The sequence below is a fragment of the Rhinichthys klamathensis genome, unplaced genomic scaffold (assembly GCF_029890125.1).
Source record: "Rhinichthys klamathensis goyatoka isolate OS25496 unplaced genomic scaffold, OSU_Roscu_1.1 h1tg000123l_1, whole genome shotgun sequence".
Lineage (NCBI taxonomy): Eukaryota > Metazoa > Chordata > Actinopteri > Cypriniformes > Leuciscidae > Rhinichthys > Rhinichthys klamathensis.
In genome coordinates this window covers 2,430,573-2,451,619 of record NW_026606660.1, presented here as the reverse complement: position 1 = coordinate 2,451,619, position 21,047 = coordinate 2,430,573, and the positions used below count along the sequence as shown (strand labels likewise).

General features: G+C 36.9%; 1 protein-coding gene across 2 annotated transcripts in view; it reads left to right on the top strand.

Moving 5' to 3' along the window:
- ralgapa2 (Ral GTPase activating protein catalytic subunit alpha 2) overlaps nucleotides 1-21,047 on the top strand; it is a 207,635-nt gene that overhangs the window by 69,377 nt on the left and 117,211 nt on the right. For both annotated transcript variants that reach the window (XM_056255880.1, XM_056255879.1), the window contains exons 7-16: nucleotides 1,217-1,332; nucleotides 1,428-1,566; nucleotides 4,381-4,583; nucleotides 6,927-7,157; nucleotides 8,509-8,682; nucleotides 8,783-8,917; nucleotides 9,949-10,097; nucleotides 10,197-10,308; nucleotides 12,517-12,754; nucleotides 16,973-17,146. In XM_056255880.1, coding sequence (XP_056111855.1) covers nucleotides 1,217-1,332; nucleotides 1,428-1,566; nucleotides 4,381-4,583; nucleotides 6,927-7,157; nucleotides 8,509-8,682; nucleotides 8,783-8,917; nucleotides 9,949-10,097; nucleotides 10,197-10,308; nucleotides 12,517-12,754; nucleotides 16,973-17,146 — 1,671 coding nt within the window. The remainder of the gene's footprint in view (nucleotides 1-1,216; nucleotides 1,333-1,427; nucleotides 1,567-4,380; nucleotides 4,584-6,926; nucleotides 7,158-8,508; nucleotides 8,683-8,782; nucleotides 8,918-9,948; nucleotides 10,098-10,196; nucleotides 10,309-12,516; nucleotides 12,755-16,972; nucleotides 17,147-21,047) is intronic.

The following is a 21,047-nucleotide window of genomic DNA, read 5'->3' as shown; positions in this document are numbered from 1 at the left end:
TGTATGTCACAAATGCCTTCAGAGCTTAAATGGTTCAAATGCTTTCTCTATCCCAGTTTATTGTGCATAGACAGCTATAAAGTGTGAGCCATTTGTTCATTTAGACTCTCAGACATTATAGTTAAGCATGCACACCACAACAGACTGTGTGGTGCTGACAAAGCACAGTCTGAACTTCTGGCTCAACCAGTGATGTGAATATTTTGTGCAGGATTACCTGTTGTTAGAGGGGGTAGGAGCATCATTAGTGTTGTTTGCTGAGGTATCGCTCTTTCTACTATGCATTCTTTTTTTTTTTTTTTACATTATCAGCTTTCTTTAGATCATTTCAGAGCATTTACGCTTTTCGGAAGGAGGGGCTTCAAAGAGACAAGAACTAAACAGAGTTACTAACAGACTGGGAAAAGAGGAGCTGAGACAATGTCAAATATGGGAAAGACTTATTTTATATTGAACATCCAAGCATGAAAACCTATTCTAGTAGAGCCCAAAAACAAAAATAAAACTTTGTAAAAGGCAAAAATATGGCCTTTTAAGATTGGGATTTGATTCATCCAAGTATTGTTATATTGTGCAGCTTGTTGAGGGGTCTAGTGTAATTGAACATGTGATTTCCAAAGTGATAAAAAAACTTGCATTGAAATATCTAGAGCAGTGGTTCTCAAGCAGGGGGCCGGGACCCATTATGGGGCCTCAGCAAACTTCCAGAGGGGCCTCAAGATGGCTTAAAATTAATAAAAATAAGGTAAAATGGGTTTTAAAATAAGGTAAATAGCTAAAGAAAAAGTTGTAAACTGACATCATATTTGTTTCCTCGACAACTGTAATTTTTATTTAAGAACCAGGGTTCTCACGCTCTTGGAAAACCTGGATATATAAGTGCATTTTAAAAGTGTAATTTATAGACCTGGAAAACCAAACTAAAACTAAAATGAATATTAACTTTTCTAGTTATGTCAAGCTATATAATATTCTGTTCAGTAAAAACGGTTGTTTTTTAAGTAAATAATATTTGTAAAAATTAAAAAGACTTGATCATTCATGTAAATTATTTGGTCATAAATAGTGTATATGCTAAAGAAAATAAAGAAATAAACTGTTAATACAATGCAAACAAATAAAATGATAACAAAAAGGGTGAAATGAGCAGCTTTAAAATCTTTCTGGCAAATAAATTACACAGATGTTTTTAAATAATCATACTCTGTGTTTGCAGCCAAGATTGTGCCGGAGGAGATCACCCCACTGGTGCCTGCGGTTCCCGGAGAGAAGGTGGCAGACGACCACACCTGTTCTGTCCTCCAGATTGTGCTCAAGGTCATGGTTCTCCAGGTGAGATAGAGCTGCTCACATCAGTGTCTGATATCTGCATGTTTCGCATAGCCGTGATGTAATCTAAATCCCTGATATTTGTTTTCACCCCACAGGCATCCAGCTTGGACTGGAAAAACAAAGAGAACCAGGACACAGGCTTCAGATTTCTCTTTTCCCTGTTCAAGAAGTACTACCTGCCTCATCTCTTCCCTTCTTTCACAAAACACACCAATCTCTACAAGCCACAATTAGGTGGGTTTGAGACAAAAAACATTTCACTTTAAATCTGATTTTAGCAGCTCACATTTTCATTAATTGTTCATCAAGAACTAGCCAAGAGATTAAATTATTAATAAATAAAAATTCAGTATCACAGATTATCTCATAATAATAATAGTTTTTAGACAAACTATCAGTACAAACTTAAATGGGCTATACGTAGAATTCAGAAACCCTTGTTGTTAGCGACACTAGTGGCCATCGAGTGAACTGCAGCCAGCAACTGTTTGCTCCTGTTCGCACTCGTACGCGAGTAACGTACAAGAAACTGAGCGTGATTCAATGCCTTGATATACTCACGGCAAAGTTCTTCTTCGTTCTTCATTCAGGGGTAAAAAGGAGGGGAAATACCTTTGCATCGATATGCTGTTAACAAACATCTTGGCGCCGTCCACGCTGCTGAGAGCGACGTTTAGATAAATATGTAAATATGTGCTGCATGCTTTTCTCTCAATAACAAAATAAACACAACAAAAATGCCAGCAGTGGGAAAGCTGCAGTTAGAGGGAGTGAAGGCCATTTCAGAGAGATTAGCAATAGCAATTTAGCTTTGAAAGCATGAGATCCCACCCTCCCTTCAGAGCAGAGCCACGTCTCCTCCGAAACACAGCAGATTCTGCAAAGCATCACGAGAGACAGCGTTAAATCACCTCATGTCTCAAAGCACATAACATTACAATAATAATGAACATAAACAACTCACAGAGCTCTGACTTGTACCACCTGACTGCTGCAGATTCATTTCGCCGTTGATCCGAGTCTGAGGACGTTAACGGCTCCGGGTGGAACGTCACGGGTTTCCATCTCGTAACGGTTACGGCATGGCATGAACGCAGCATCAGCTCGTTGTTTTGGTTCAGGAGGAACTGTAAAAGGTGGCTGTTGTTCGTTTTTGGCACTCGGTGGCTGTCTGTCAGTCGGGCCGAATGAAATGATTGGACAAACTTTTTTGGTCCTGAGACGTCCACACGAGATATACTGTATGTACATGTTTTATTTTTTAGACCACATCGATTATTGATTGCTATCAGGATGTGAAGAGAGTTTCAACCAGTATAATAAAAAGCGTTTATAAAACTTACTCTACCTTTAAGAAAGCATCTGCTCATAGTGATGTGGATGTGTTTGCACCAGCTCTGATTCAAGGCATCATGTCGACAGATGAGGTCATTAAAAATTACACTGTTTATGATAGTTTGATTATAAAGTATATTTGAGACTATAGACTATACAGATCTGACTGTAGTTTGAATGAATTCCTTTTCTTTGCATGATACAATGACATTACAGTACAGAATAGCTCTTTCTGCATTATCCTGAACATAAGCATAAGCATTAATTTCATGTGTCAGAGATTGGAAGAGAGGCTCTCGAGAGTGCACGAAAACGTCACATCCTTTTTTTCCCCGGCGAAAACGACCCAAGTCCTTCACATAAAAATCAGTCTACAGACTTTCATAAACAGGTCTTGTTTTTTAAGTTTCCTTTCAAGCTGTTCACACATTAGTTATATAAAAAGCAATTAATACATGCAACTTCTTACATATTGCCCCTGTAAAATGTAACCGAGTTCAATTTATCAGTATATGGGTCATTTCTAGGGGTGTGATGAGATCTCGCGAGAGTAAAATGTGACTAGATTTCTCGTCTGTGTAAAGCTGTCTCGGGATATTGCCATGATGGAGTGTGAGGGTGAAGTTAGGACAGAATATGCCACCCGCTACATTTACATTATGCCTCCACTGTTGTTTTGCATTTTATAGAAATAAAAACCATTTAATTCAGTTGGATTATGGTCGCTTATTTCCATCCAGCTCATCCAACACGAGCTGCAGTGTCGTACGTAGTGCAGCAGGAACCAGAGTTCACTGATCACGTGACGAGATGACTGACAAGAGGATTCAATGCACAACAGAGCCTAAGCATCGAACAAATGTCTTATCTTGTAGAACGTGCGCTCAGCACCGCCGCTCCCTATACACAGAGTACTCGCGATCTTTAAAATGTGATTTCAATACCCCGCATTTTGAAAGCGGCTCACTGATGCATGTGAATATCTCAAATGATATGAAATATGAATAGCTAATCTTAGGCTGGGCTGTGTAGTTGTAACCACCTCTTAGCTCAGGATCATTTGCACGTTTAATATTGAGAGAGTACTTAGATTATGGTTGCACTTTTTGTTTACACTTGATAAGACTAAGCGAAAACTGTGTTATTCATTTTTGTTTTTATTTCTATGATCAATTTGTGGAAAGGAGTTCATAAATCTAAAGTTCATAAATCATGTACAGTCCTAAGGTCTGAAGAGATGATCATATATGAAATCATACAGGAGAGAAGCCAGTCAGTCGAGTTCGTTGCAAAACCTTTTACAGTGCTTGGGTATTGTTGTCTTTTACTGCATATGATAATTCATACTCGGAGAGTAGAAGATGAGTAGTTTCAAATGCACCTGCAGACTATCATATTTCGTCAACGAGGATTTCTTGTGTGAAATACTGTGTAAAAATCTTGTTCGCGTGAACTCAATCTCGTGTCTCGTCTCGTGAGCTAAGTGTCTCATCACACCCCATGTCATTGCTGTACTGTCTAACTTTTACAAAAGTATGCTTTTAAAGAAACATTTCTATAAAAGCGTATACCAAACATATGCTCTGGTTAAGCTGGTTATTATGAGAAGTGTTCAAATATTTTCGGTTCATTGTGAAACTGTCTAGGCAGTTAACTGGAAACACAGTTGTTATTCCTTATCTTTAGTTATAATTTCCCCTCTCTGTCTCTCAGATCTTCCCATTCACAGACCAAAGCCCCTCTACATCCAAGTGACACGCAACAGCGAGAGTACATACTGCACTAGGGATCAGTACCTGGCTCCCCGCGTGGCCTTCATCACGTGGCTTGTTAACTTCTTCCTGGAGAAGAAGTATGTGAACTCGGCCACGAGCAGCTCTAAGAATGGAGGAGAGGTCCTTCCTAAGATTATCCAGGTGGGAGGAAGTTTGATAACCAAAAACCACTTGGATTTCCCTCATTTACGCTGCCTCACTGTCTACTGGCTAACGTGGACAGCATTCTCACTCAAAGGAAATCTCATTTTCCTCAAGTGAACCTTGTTTGGCACCTTCATTATAGGCATAATTCAGCCAAAATTCTGTCATCATTTACTCACTCCCTTGATTTAAAAACACAAAAGCAGAATTTGTAAGCTGTTCTTTTCCATACCACTTGCTGTCAAGCTCCAAAAATAAAGTAAAAAAGCACCAAAAACTACGGAAGCGTATTGCATTCACTTGAAGAAAAAAAAAACTACTCTGTTTTTCTGAATTAACGAGTTAATTATCTCAGAATTACAAGATCATTTTTCATGGAAAAAAAGTTTTTGCTGTTTTTCTGAATTTTTGAGTTTTTGAGTCATTAATTCAGAAAAACAGAGCAAAAAAAATGTTCCATGAAAAATTTTCTTGTAATTCTGAGATAATTAACTCGTTAATTCAGAAAAACAGAGCAAAAACTTTTTTCCATGAAAAATTATCTCGTAATTCTGAGATAATTAACTCGTTAATTCAGAAAAACAGTGAATGAAGTGAATGCAATACGCTCCCTTAAAAAAACAAATGCCATTAATATTGAAATTTTTCTTCATTTAAAAAAAAAATTATTACAGGGACAGTGCATATTAATAAACATTTCTGTAAATATGCCAGAATTAGCCAAAAGGCTATTTTTCATCTCTAGTCCCAAGACAGATGGTAAAAAGTCACCCTAAAAGAGAGTAAAATTACATATTTGCATAACAATATAAAAATTACAATACATTTAGTAAGAAATACTATTATGTTAAAATATACGATCGAAACACAGCAAACCTACAATCAAACCAACATCAGACAAAAAAAATAACACATACCCATACACACACACACACACAAGGCAAGAAGCCAGCAGCGCTGTTGTTTTGAGTGACAACAAACTAGAGAATGCTTAAGAAAACAAAACAATTGACAAAATGTATTATATGACATGCTGTGTTACTTAGCTTCACGACCAGGGTTGGGTATCGTTTGATTGCTAGCGATTCTAAATCTGCTGTAGCAAATTAGCTAAAGGGAAATATGAACAATTAATTAAAAGTCATAATTAATTATACATATTTGTATCAGGTAATATAATTAACTTGATGTAGCAGAATTAATACCTCAATCAACTAACATGTTCGTCCAGCGAACGCTTGGTATTCATTTATTAATTCTGAAAATAATAATAATAATCGGGGGCGAGGGAAATACATTTCTTAAAGTACAGTACTATTCAGGGCATGTAGCCAAACTCTGCATGATTAGGGACTCCAGTATATGAGCATGAACCACGAACAACTTTACATGGAACATGACTTTTATTAACTAGACTAAACATTTAGTCTAATCTGACACACACACACACACACACAAACACACACATGCATACAGTTTACCAAGGGAAAGAGAGCTGAAGCAGAATACAGGAAAGCAAAAAGTTATAGCATTGTTTAAAATTGAGCAGATCAACAGCCTGAGCAAACCATCAGATTAGTTCTAACACGCCCGTCTTTAAAACGGGTAGGGATACTCAGTGTAATGTAAGTTGTCTTGATGTAATTTGTTGAGGCTCCAGTTGATCTTTGCTGATGTGGTCTTGATGAGAGGGAACCTGTTGGGAGTCAGAGGATCTGTAGTGAATGGAAAGACACAGCCTGGCACAAACTTAGAAGACTTCTAGCTCAGCATAGTCTTCACATCAGGATTTCTTGTGATCGGTGATGATGTCACACCCTCTGGAAGTGTGTGAGCCAATAAGTTGTTCCTTTAGAGGGAAACTTTACGACCCCTTTGACTTCCATAATATATATATATATATTTTTTCAATACTATGGAAGTCAATGGGGTCCATCAACTGTTTGGTTACCCATATTCTTCAAAATATCTTCTTTTGTGTTCAACAGAAGAAAGAAATGCATACAGGGTTGGAACAACTTGTGAGTAAATGATGACAGAAATACATTTTTGGGTGAATTATCCCAAGTATCTGATTCTAGAATTCCCTACTCATAACCTTTGTACAAACTTGTGACGGTAACCAAGAGGGTGAAATAATGGCCAATTCCTAGTAAATGGTGACAGATTAAATATTTAATATTATTTATTTACTTACATTTAAGTGTGTTTTCCCAAATGGGCTTAAACACTTGTGTTTTACACTGATTATGGGGGATCTCTTAGTAATTGTTAATACTATAATGTGTAGAAATAGTTGAATGTGAGCAAGATCTCTGTTGTGTGTGTATTGGTGTTCAGACGGTGACTGCGGGCGGCATCGGTCAGGAGAAGAGCGCAGACTCCGAGTCCAACGGTCCTGTGGAGCAGGAGAAGAATCACTCGAACAGCAGCACGCTCTCTGATCGCAGAGGCAGCAACTCCAGTGTGTGTAGCATCGAGGAGGAGCATCGAGGCGTCTACGACATGGTGCAGTCCATCCTGCTCTCCACACGAGACAATGTCAATTTCGTCAACGAGGTCTTCCATCAGGTCAGAGACAGTGTGATCAGATCTGCAGCTGCCGCTTAGACCGCGTCACCTCATGTCGGCACGGTTTTAGACACACTTGGTTAGAGATACAGTGACCCCAAAAAAACGATTTAGACACTTTTCTAGGGCTGGATATCGTCCACTGCCTCACAATACACATGTATCATGTTGTGGCATATCATATTCACATCATATTAGATTTAAATGTTAATAAGTAAATGTTATTAAAAGTGCAAATTTAATACAATTATATTTGACATTTCTAGAGGAAAAACATAGACTAGTAACTTTAAAATATATCTCAGTAACCACAGGTGTAGTTCATCACATTTGCTATGAAAATGGTCCAATAGAACTAATCACTAAGTCACTTTGTCTTCATTTTATCAATGGTGTTTTTTTCAATTAAATTTGATGCAATTGTGAAAACTTTATTTTAAGGTGTCTTTGTTACAGTACAATTATACATGCAAGTACATGTACTTACTATGGGGGGTTAGGGTTTGGTTTAGGGTTAGTTGTATGTAATTATGCATAATATTACTACAGTAACCACTTGTAACATAACATGTAACACTGTAAAATAGTGTTACTTAATTTTGTTAGTTTAACAACTTTTATGCTTTTTATAATTAAAAATAAGTGTCCATATTTTCGAGGTACTGTATAAGATATACATCATTAATTGTTTATTTGTATCACAGAATGTTATGTAGCTTGTTCAGATGCTCTGTCTTTTGCTGCCGCCTTGTGGCCAGAATCTGTTCATCATGTTAAAATACTTGTTTCAGCAGATTTACTCGTTTTATTTGTTTAGTACATTTTCGTGTGAATCACAATAAAGAATCGCTATTCTACTAGAGTCACATGCAATTTAAAGTTTTGAAGAATATTAACCAGAAAGCACATATGTGTTACAGACCAGGGGTTTTCAATGTAAGAAAAACAGCTTTTAAACAGCTTTTTTGACTTTACTGTTTCTTTCTCCTTTCTAGTTTGGTCATGAGATTAATTGAGAGCTTTTGTTTTTAACAATAAGAAATGTGTATATATATATAATAATAAAAAAGTCTGCTTGAAGTTTTGTGAAAAAATGTGTAATTTTTTTTAATGACTTCCAGAATTATATTTGATTTTCTGTTATATTTGATTTCTGTTGTTATTTAAGTAAATCAATTTAAAAAAAAATCATAAAAGCCAATTATTTCATTTTGGAAACACGTATAAATGTTGTTTAATATTTTACAACATGTCGTGGAGTCCTTGGTATCAACAAGTTTGAAAGCCCCACAAAGCACGTAACAATTGTGTGAGTTTGCATCATTTTTTGTGTGTGTGTGTCACTGCATAGGCTTTCCTGCTGCCGTCCTGTGAAGCCTCAGCCACTCGCAAGGTGATCAAAGTCTACAGGAAGTGGATTCTTCAGGATAAACCCACATTCATGTCTGAGCCTGAGACGACAAGCCAGGAGGAAGATGGAGAGGAAGAGCAGCTGGTCTCAGAGACGGACAGTGTGCATGTGGAGGCACGGTTACACACACACACGCACACACACACGCACACGATATGGTTCATGCTGATGGATAAAGTTGATCGCTCTTACCTGTCCTGTATCAAACCTTCAGGTGCTGGAGCCTCATGGGCACAAGCGATCGTCCAGCTGGGGGCGCACGTACTCCTTCAGCAGTGCCATCAGCAGAGGCTGTCTGACTGAAGAACAGAACCAGGACGTGAAGGCTGGGGTCCAGTCCACTCTGCAGGTGCTCACACACACACTCGCAACTCTCACACTACCCTGTCTGATTGACTATTCTGCTTCAGGGAGATGTTAGAGGTGTTGAAAATGCTGTGTCATGTTGTCTGCAGATACAGAACGTACACTACCGGTTTGTTTTTTATGTTTTTGAAAGAAGTCTCTTATGCTCACAAATGCTGCATTTATTTGATCAAAAATAAAAACAGGAATATTGTGAAATATTAGTACAATATTCAAAGTTTTCTACTTGGAAATCATTTAAAATGTAATTTATTCCTGTGATTAAATCTGAATTTTCAGCATCATTACTCCAGTCTTTAGTGTCACATTGATCCTTCAGAAATCACTCTAATATGCTGATTTGATGCTCAAGAAACATTTCTGATCATTATCAGTTGAAAACAGTTGTGCTGCTTCATAATGTTGTAGAAGCCGTGATACACACTACCATTCAAAAGTTTGGGGTGAGTAAGATTTAGAAAAAAAATAGAAATAAATCAATACTTTTATTCAGCAAGGTCACATTAATTTGATCAAGGGTGGAAGTAAATACATTTATAATGTTACAAATGATTTCTATTCATCATAAATGCTATGCTATAATATGCTAATAAATTCTATTTACAGTAAATACATATTTTTATTCATTAAAGAATCCCCAAAAAATCCTGTTTCCACAAAAATTATTGATTAATATTTGAGAACAAATAATAATTTACTATAACTGATCACCAGATCAGCATATTAGAATGATTTCTGAAGGATCATGTGACACTGAAGACTGGAGTCTATGGTCATGATGCTGAAAATTCACAGGAATAAATTACATTTTCAAATATTTTCAAATAGAAAAAGATTATTTAAAATGGTTATAATATTTCACAATATTACTGTTTTACTGCATTTTTAATCAAATAAATGCAGCCTTGGTGAGCAGGAGACTTTATTTTTCAAAAACATCAAGACATCTTAATTACTCCAAACTTCTGAGCGGTAGTGTTGTTTGAGAGAGTGAATTGTTTGTTGTGTTCTTAGGTGTTCCTGACCAACTCTGCCAACGTGTTCCTGCTGGAGCCATGTCAGGATGTGCCCAAACTGCTGGAGAACCAGTTGGAGGCGTGCCGAGCTGTGCTCAGCGTCTACCGGCACATTATCATGGAGCAGAACATGGACCGCCAGACCTGGTCAGTCTGTATGGAGCGCAGCTCTGGTTTAATATACATTCAGAAACATTCAGCATGTTGTGTGTGAGCCCGCTTGACTGAGGCTGTGGGCTGTTTCAGGGAGCAGTTGCTGCAGGTGTTGCTGAGGATCACTGAGGCAGTGATGAAGAGACCACAGGAGAACCAAAGAAAAGACACGTTCGCTCACAGCCTGGCCAGCATCCTCTTCAAAGTGAGTTCGAGATTAAAGAATAACTATTGTTACAGTGTCGGTAGTTAATGTAAATGAACAATGTTTACTCGTGTAAATCCGATGTATTTACCTGGACAGAGAAATTCAAGTTTTTTTGTCAGCAAAAATGTTGCATAATACGACAGACTTTTGTCTAAAGTACTTTGGTATCAAATCGGTATTGAAATGTTAAATATGTGGTGATACCAACATTTCTTCAGTACCGCTAGTAGGTTGATAGGCCTACCGCCGATAGTCCACTGTTTGTATCTGTGTAAGTGCTCTGTGAATAGGTTTCTATTTACAGCGTGTTTTTAAAAGTGTTGATCATTGTAGCCAATCACAGACATATCTGTTGAGCGCGTGAACGCAGAGGCTTTTAAGTTATTTCACGGCGCGCTTTAGAGTTCTTCATGCTTGGAAATCCATTCATTATTACCAACAATGTCTAAACGCCATGTAAATAAGAGATTCATTGTGCAGTGAAGACAGCTTTTTGATTACAGCGGGATTACAGCTGCACTCATGGTACGGCAGTAAAGTTTCTTGATTACTACGCAGGAATGAGAGTATAGTTCCTAGCCATATCAGCCTAGAAAATCGCAACTTTACATTTTCCGTCGGTCTTAGTGCACGATGTAACTACAGAAGAGTCAAGTTTTAAATAGGAAAAATATCGAAACTCTTTGGTCATTTTTTTTTTTGAGAAATGCTAATGGTCTTGTCCACTCCAATGATGTATGCTAAGCTATGCTAAAAGTGGTACCGCCAGAACCGGAGATCGGCTGAATGGATTCAAAAACGGTAAAACTCAACAGTTTAACTCTGGGGGAGTTGTAAAATGAGCCTATTTCCAAAAAAAGTGGAGTATCCCTTTAACAAGAGTGCAGATCTCAGTGGGCAGGCGTGATTGACAGCTTCAACGATTATAAAGGGAGCATTCTTTGCTCGCTTTCGGTTTTCAACCCATGTACAATTTGAATAAAAGTTTTGTTTTTCATACTGCTAAGTACACTGCACAGTTTCTGGATTTACAGTTGTGTTTAAATGCGCGATTGAATCCGAAACGGCAATGATTGACAGTGGTATAACCATAGCATACGGGACAAAACATATACTGATACTGTTAATGTCAAAATAGATCTGTGCATTAACACTTGGAGAGTACATGCTAACTAATAGACCTGTCACTTGTTCTCTGTAATATGTTTCTTTGTAAATACTAAACTCAATAAATATTATATTTTTTGTTAAATAAAATTATAAAATAGTTCAAACAGTTTTTGCTGTGGTACCGAAATTGGTTCTTAAAACCGTGAAATGTTACTGGTATTGGTACCGACTACTGGAATTTCTGTACTGTGAAAACTACAGATTATACTTCTGCATTTTTGTATCTCCGCCCACAGACATTTGGATCGAATGAGAGTTATTAACAGAACAGTTATCGTAAGGGTAGCTTTATGACTTGATATTTGTATCGCACTTTGTCTTCTCTTTAAACAGCATTATGGCATTTTGTTCATCAAAGAGTCCTGAAAAAAATGTACCAATATCATTTTATTTCATTATAAAAAAAATATTTACGAAAAGATATGAAGCAGCACAACTGTTTTCAACATTGATAATGATCAGAAATGTTTCATGAGCAGCAAATCATCATATTAGAATGATTTCTGAAGGATCATGTGACACTGAAGACTGGAGTAATGAAGCTGAAAATTCAGCTTTGATCACAGGAATAAAATAGGCTACTTTTATTTTAAAATATCTTCAAATAGAACAGTAAAAAAAAAAAAAAAAGCAGTCTTGGTGAGCATAAGAGAATGCTATCAAACCCGTTAAAAAATCTAAATAGAAAATCGAAAACTAAGCCCAAACCTTTGAATCGTAGTAGTGTACACATGCACTTTTAGCAAGTACTTTTGATGTTAATGATCCTGTATCGTACAATCTTGCCAGAATCGTTTTGAACAATGATTTTCAACATCAAGCTAATGTTCTTTAATTCTAAAATTCCTTAAAGATGTCTTCCTATAGGGTTTACCAAATCTGTACATAGAAGTGTAAAATCTTTGAAAGCGCAAGACTGTTTTACCTTCATCATACGTGTAAGATTGTTAGAGGTGCTTGTGATGATATAGTTGATATGGGGGTTCGGCTGTGACTGTATCTGATGTTTGATTCGTGTGCTGGTGTCATTTGCAGACGATCTTTGTGGCGTGGGTGCGGGCCAACCTGACGGTGTTTATATCCCGTGAGCTGTGGGACGACCTGCTGGCTGTGCTGTCGTCTCTCAGCCACTGGGAGGAGCTGGTGTTCGAGTGGGCCAGCATCATGGACTCTCTCACTGCAGTGCTGGCCCGTTACGTCTACGGCCTCGACCTCCACAACCTACCGCTGGACAAACTCTCAGAGCAGAAGAAAAAGAAGCAGCGTGGCAGAGGTGTGTGTGTGTGTAAACTACACGGAGTGTGTTTGGGCGGGCTGATGGAGCTAAAATGTAGCTTGAGTTTTGTATTCAAACACCTGCGTAATTAATTATACAATTAAAATGAGTGTTTTACTCACAAATATTAAACGAACAGCATGCATTAATAATGCATTCATTAGGGCAGTGCATTATAAAACGGTCTATAAAGGATATCATATTTTTATATTCTTATTCAAAATAAGCAAAACTGCATCTTTGAGGCTGACTATAAAAAATCTATCACGATTTACACACAAAAATTAAGCAGCACAATTATGATCAATCATAAGAAATGTTTGTTGAGCATCAAATCATCATAGAGTGATTTCTGAAGGACACTGAAGACTGGAGTAATGATGCTGAAAATTCAGCTTTGATCACAGGAATAAATTACATTTTACAATATATTCACATAGAAAACAGTTATTTTAAATTGTAATAATATTTCACAATATTACGGACATTTTTGATCAAAAACATTTAAACATTTTAAGTATTCCAAACTTTTCACTGGTAGTGTAAGACATGTTAAAGCATATAACATGCGGTGTCATGTAGTTTTTATGATTACATTTGTCTTCAACTTAAGATATAATTTAGTTTAAACGTGCTTTTAATCTAAACTCCTGGTACAATAGTGTTTTTGTTTTGTTTTGATTTTTGTTTTTCAACACAATGCTGAAAGTCATACAGCAACTGTGTGAGACACATCAGACTTCACTTACACACTTTTATGGTGAAATTGCTTCTTTTTATAAGTTAAAGGTGCTGAATGTAACTTTTCTTCTAAAATGAATCGTTTTTTTATTGCCTGTGTGTGAAAGGGTTGTAATCACACATTATTTACAATGATCCACTTGTCGGGTTTTGCTATTACCTCTGAAGGCCAGTGAATACTGGCCTACACTACCACTTACTACCACTTTGAAGTCTTACACTACCACTATTTCTATGTGAAGTCTCCGGGTCGGATTTTCTGCGAAATCCATCGGATGTGACGTGCATTCGCGCTCCCGAGCCTCTCTCCTTTTATATACAATCTATGCGACGGCACTTCAGCTGACGACATGTAGTCTGATAACACCAAAAACGACCTGCCTCCAGCACAACACACACTCCAACACAAACTCCACATAAATATAAAAACACTCCAACACAAACTCCACATAAATATAAAAAACAAAAAATGTATCTGCTGAAGCTCGTCAGGCCAAACGTGAATCGGATCGACTTAGGGCGAAAACACGGATCAACATCGGCAGAGCGTTTGAATTGACCTCCGCTATTTTTATTGTGATAAATTACAAGTTTTCAGATATGCTGAAATAAATAATGGTAAACTGTAATGAAATAGCAAGGTAAACTACAACATACATGAGACATGAAATGAATACAAAAGACTGTTCCAGGATAACAAAAAGTAGTTGCTTTAGGATGTAACTTTTATTTTATGTACTAGATCTACTGTCTAACGTCACTCATCCCATTACTATCATATTGTTTATAATACACATTTCCAGACACGTTCAGTACAGTAATGTTACTTCCTACGATCTTACTGTTACACTGAAATTGTTCAGTCTAGTTCACTAGCCGTTTTCGTTATCATATTATACATTCACCTATGTTGACATTGCTGATTGTGAAAGATACACGAATAGTTAGTGAAATGCCTTATGCTAGATAACACCACATGTCGGCTAAATGCAGTCGATGTAACGTTATCATGGTACGAGCATGGAGCATTAGTTCAACGTCAAGCTGATAAAAGTAGCCTATTATTGTAACGTTGCAGTGGGAGTTTACATGAGTTTCCAGCATGTTGTGTGATGCTTTCTCCGGTGTGTTGAAAGTCTTAGTGTGGCCGTTACCATGAGTGCTCGCTCGCTATTAAAAACACAATAGCGAGCACGCGCAAGAGCACGAGCGCTCTTGTAAAAATTGGTTGCAATCTGAAACATCACCGAAAGAGGCCGCTAAAAAATACATATAGCACCTTTAATCCATAATTATTTTGACCATAATTAATGTACTGTCATGCAGCAAAAAATAGACAGGAAAACAGCGCGATGCCGCAGTGCATGTAAATGCTTTGACCTATTACCAAGGTCACTGAAAAATATTCGTTTCTTATGCTCTACTTATGTCTAGTGTGAACCAGACCTCACTTGTGCACATCACAAGTTTTGACTATATTTGACATTATGTATTGTATAAAATATATTGATATTAATGTATTTCCTCTTAAATGGCACAGGCTTTCCTTTTGGTCAATTAACTCTTATTTTTCAACTTGAACGAAATATGTCATAAAAAGTGGATTGTGAACACCATTTTAAGGTAACTTTGTGATTAAACAAATATAGTTGAATCAGTGTGTGTGTGTGTTAGGGGTGGGCGATATGAGCAAAAATTCATATCACGATATTTTTCACTGTCCGGACGATATCGATATTATATCGCGATATGAGAAAAAAAAATTGGATTGAATCACATTTTAGTACACCTTAGTTAAATTACAGGCAAAATATGTATTTTAACACTAGATAACTAGAAAAAGGTGAGGCATTTCATTGGACATATAGACCTGAAATGTTTTTTTTTTCTCAAAAAGTGCAAACGTGCAACATGAGGTAGGCCTGAATGCACTTGTTATGTCTTTCCACTTTTTGCTCGTCTTGTCATAATGAGAACCGGCAGCGAATGAAGACTTTATTGATTTCTGAGTGAGAGCCGTCTTCGGGTGTGCTCTGTCTCTGGGAATATCTGTTGTTATAGTTTTGCTTTTTTAAATTAGTTTTTATTTTAATATCGTTTTCAATTTTGTTTTAAATTTCAGTTTAGTTTTAGCTAGTTTCATTGATGGTTTTGTTAGTTTTTTTATTTAGTTTTTATTTTGCAAACACATTTCTATGTAGTTTTTATTTTATTTAGTTTCAGTTTTAGTAATTATAGTTTAGCTTTAGCAGAGCGAGCAGAACACTTCCAGTGCAGACCAAAGCGAGACGTTTAATTTAAGTTTAATGTTTGCACAGATTACAGTTAACTCTTGTGCAGACATCTTAATAATAAAAATAAAATAATGGTTTGAGATTGAACAAAGCACCAAATAAATAGAACTTAAAATTATACAAGAAAAAACAATGAAAATTTTCATACAAACTAATTCATTAGTGTAAGGAGACAGAATAAAGGCCTACAGTTCGTACAGTATAAAACCCATTACGTCTATGGAGAGTCCCCAAAGATAGTGGACCAGTGTGTGTGTATGCGCGCGCTTATGTGTGTGTCGTGTGTATGCGCGCGCTTGTCGTGTGTATGCGCGCGCTTATGTGTGTGTCGTGTCCTGTTATTCATAGCCTAACGTTACATTGCGGGGAAATGTCTCCACGTGGATAATATTATTAGCAGTAAATGTTTTGTAAAAACAAAGATAATAATAGCAGCTTTCAGCCTTTCAACCTTCATGAAAACATGACATCTCAAACACACAGTAGCCTGGAACTTTAACGTTTTTTTGTGCTTGACGAACTTGTTTTGGTGTTGCACCCGCGTCTCGCAAATGAAACGGCATTCTAAAAATGCTGCGCTCAAGTTAAAAGTCAAACTTGCGTCTCATATCTCATTACCTTGTAATTTCCCATTCCACCGCAAAAGATGCATCCTTTATGAACAGCCGCTTAGCACTAGCGATGTGTTCTACGTTACGTCCTTCATTGAACGCGTCACAGGACAGCGGTTAATCGCCTCAGCAACTTCACGCGTATGAAGCGCCAAATCAGCCATTTCCTTAAACAGCGTATTCGATTCTGTATCGTCATTAGTGTTAACAGTTGTAAAGAGTAAGTTACCAAATTGAACAAAACAATATAACTGCAAAATTTGAATTTATGAATACGGTATCCTCGGTATCGCAAAATCCATATCATGGCACAACATAATACCGGTATTCACGTTCATACCGGTATAGCGCCCACCCCTAGTGTGTGTGTGTGTGTAGGTAAACCCTACATTATGAGACCAGCTTATAAATCATACTAAGTGATGTTTTTTTTTTATTAAAAAATGCAGAAAGTTTTCTGTGATTGGTAGGTTTAGCGGAGAGAATATAGAGTTTATACAGTATAAAAAATCATTGTTTATGGAATGTCCCTATAAAACATGAAAACCCAACGTGTGTGTGTGTTTCAGGAGTGATGCAAGACTCCCAGAAGTCTGCAGACACCGCGCGGACCTTCTCTTTGAGCTGGAGGACCTCTGAGGAGCAGAGCGGCACTCAGGAGCCCATGAGGTTTCGCAGCGCCACCACCACTGGAGCTCCTGCGGTGGAGAAAGCTCGCAACAACGTCAGGCAGAAAGCTTCAGGTCAGAACTAGCTTCAGGACTCCTGAGCTCAGACCGGCTCAGCTGTCTGCACGGTGGTTTCATAACATCTGTTTGCATAATTCCATGTAGGGTTCTATGAAATCGGTTTTATTTAGTTATTTATTCAAATTGTTTTATTTTATCCCAAATTCTGTTTTTGTTTTGTTTAAAAAATTTTTTTTTCAATATTTCTGTTTTCCATTTTAATGGTTAAAAAAAAAATGGATGTCTAATTGATCATGAAAATACAATTTAACAGCATTTTATTAAACATTCTTATGAAATCTGTTTATGTTATGTTTTATGTCCAAAAATCTGTTTTAATTCTTATCGATTCTGTTTTAATGGTTTAATTACATTTTAATGATCAAAAAGCATATCAAATCAACATTATAATAGGTTATTAATGTTTTTTTATTTTTTTATTTTTTTTATATATATTTATAATAATAGGGCACTAATACATTTTGTGTTGGCTTTAATTTTTTCAAAAAATTAAATGAAGGTATAAAACATTAAATTTAATTTTCAATAACACTACAATTGAATTAACCCTTTAAAGTGTAATTAAATTATTATTATACTTATTAATATGTTGGCAAACAAACAGCACAACAGAGGTTTACTGTTAAAATGAAAACATGGAAATACATCTTGATATTCCTTAAAAAATATGTTCCTTAAAGTTTTGCTAAAAATTGTATTATTATTACTTTGAGAAGTACATTCTACTCGACAATAATAAAATATTTGAATGCTGTCCCAAGCTTGATTTTTTGTAGATAACAAACCTCTGCCGCTCATTCACACACAATCTCCAAGAATATGCAGACTTCATATTTAAACAAATAGTGTTTTTGCAGTTTAATATTTACAGACATATCATGATTTGATTAAGTGTACAGCTGTGCTTTTAAAAAATGTATACAAAATTTTCCAAATTGCGTGACATTCTGCGTTATACTGTAAATTACATTTGAATGACTGGATTCTGCGATTCTGTCCGCATTTTCAGCATTGTGTAAATCATAGGTCCCTAAAGATGACATTGGGCAAGGAGCTTCACTGGGACAGAGGGACATGTTACCATGTATACAACAAGTTCAGCTGAACCCATGTGATCCAAGTCTAGTTGACATACACACACACACACACACACATCAACTAGTCACTTCAAACCCTGATTAGAGTTCAACTCTCTCAAGCTTGAATTTTCAGTTTCTTTGTCTCGTTACATGGACATGCGCAGAAACATTTTCCATCGACTGTCTCCTGGTTTGGAGATGATTGTATTTCTTTATAGTGGAGAGCTTGTTGAGTTTGGAGCAGATGTGTTTGAGACTGAAGGATGCCTCTCACACACGCCGCCCCCAGAAACATCCTCGATTGAGTGTGTGTGTACGCGCACATGAAACGGCGTGGCTTTAAATTCCCTCCTTTTCTTTTGCCTAATTGGATTTCTCCTACATTGTTCTTCAAACGGCCCAGCGTCCTCTCCTGCTCGTTATGAGAGCCGCCTCATCAAACTGCCTGCCTGTTTTTGATAGTTTCATTAAGAGCGTAATTAATGCTCATTAATATGCATAAATAGGTAACTCAGCGAAAGCGATGTAATCTAGAAAGAAAAGGCAGTAATTAAAGCGCACCGTAGAGGGAATAATAGAGCCCTCCGCTTTCACGGCTCTTCTCCAGACGTGACATGGAGTGGCCAAAAAACACAATGCTAATATTTTGTCTTATCTGAGCTGGCAGAGAAAACTTGAAATAATGTGCTTCATATTTCCTGCTCGGGGATTGAGTATCAAAGGACGGCACGAGCCGAACGAGAGCACGGTTAGACTTCAGCTTAAAATACCAATGCGGGTTGGTGAAAATGCTCTTTATACAACATTCAGGTTGTGCTTTGATGTGATGCTTTCATGGGGTCCTGGAACTGAATCTATATTTTAGTCTGTGTGTTTTTATTGGCGTTCACGGTTACTGATTCTCATACTTCGGCTTGGAAGAACCTCTCCTGCATAGTTCATAGATGTGACTGATACATTAGTTCTTGAGGCTCTAGGAGAGGAAAGGTGTAGTATTACTTTAACCAATAAGACTTACTGGTCGCTCATGAAGAAAAGTCATTGTGCTTTTGGACAGTTTATATTGTTGTAGACTGTTGAATGTCTTGCAATGAATTGCGATGAATAACAGACCGAAGTCCAATGGAGAATAGTATGCAAATATGCAAATGTAGAATTTTCAGATCTAATTTGAGCTTCGGCTGTGTTGAAATATGTGAACCGTATGCGACCACACGACCAGATGTGATGTTTTCTAATCAAAACAAAGAGTTAACAGTATAACTCAGTTAACATGTTTATTCATCATGATAATCTTCACACATGAACACAACTTTAATACATTTTGAAGCCAAAATCCAATCGCTAGAAATAAAAACCTAAACATAAGATGTAAACAAGCTACACCTGGTCACATGACTTCAGCGTCACCAGCATTAAGCTTCAACAACTCTTTCCCTGAATGTTCGAGGTAGAATAGTTTGCAAGAGCGCGATTATAAACACGATGAGGCTGTGAAAGCGACTAGTGAGTAGATGAGTTTACCAGGGGTGCGTTTCCCAAAAGCATTCAACTATGGTCGCAATTTCCGTTGTTAATATCAGCATAGTTCAGCATAGAGTCAGTGTTTCCCGAAACCAGTACCAATGAACATTCGCAAACGGCATTGAAGAGTTCTCTCGACCTGTGGTTAGAAGCATAGTTTCTTGTTTGCATGACTTCATTTTGTTTATTGACTTAATAAATCCTTATCTTGAGCAAGTTGAAGTTCAACACAATCTAATATTTTTCATTTCAATTATAAACGTTGAGTTGGTCAAGAGATTTAAAGTGCTGTTTTTGAAGAGTGTGCATGTGTGTACGTGATCTAGTACATAAGAGCAAGTCTATGAATGTGAATCTGGAAATAAAGAAAAATAACTGAGAAAAATGAGAATTAGTCCTCAGATGCCACATCTGTAATTTATAGCAAAACATCTAAATCATCAATTCGATCTCAAACGGATTAATTAAAAGAAAATATTACTCCACCACGTGCGTGACATCATTAACCAATGTGGTTGAACAACAAATTTGCAGCAATATGGTTTTGGTTTCGGGTCAGCTAGTTCATTTTATATTTTTTTAAAATTACTGATATATTTACTGATATATTTACTGATATATTTACTGATGTATATTATTTCGTAGATTAAAGCTTGAGAAAATCTTGAGATGGTTTTTACTTTATTCTATATGTTAAAAACAAAAAATAAAATAAAAAATAAAACCAAGCCAAAACCAAGACTTAAAGACGATTGAATTAAAAGTGCTAAAATGCTACAAAACGCTTTCCAAAACCCTTTATCAATCTACCGTAAATACCTTGTGTAGCCCTGCCCTTTTTCAGCGCTACGCTTGTTTTCTGTCTTCCGCTTTGTTTTTTTCACTGCATAAAGGTAAAATCTTGCAGATTTATGAATGAACCGATCGTTTTAAAATCTTCACGGTCTAATGACATCTATTATGACATCTGCTTCAAACATTACAACGCTCATGATCACTTTCGTTAACTCTACAATAAGCAAATCCACTTCACTCTTTGACAGCGATGCCATAGAAATATACAGAGCTACCGGACGCTAAAAAAGGACGCTTGTTTCTCTCATGCATAAGGTCTATTGGTGCGAGTTTGCTTGTTCAATTGTCTCTTTGTTGGCACATAAAAAATGACACACTTCAACTTGAATTAATTGTCTGGCTTTTACCACAGCTGAAGAATGCAATTGATTTGTTTCCCTGTCTCTCTGTCTGTCTCTTTCTCTCCCCTGCGCGCTCTTTCCCTGCTTCTGTGGGCA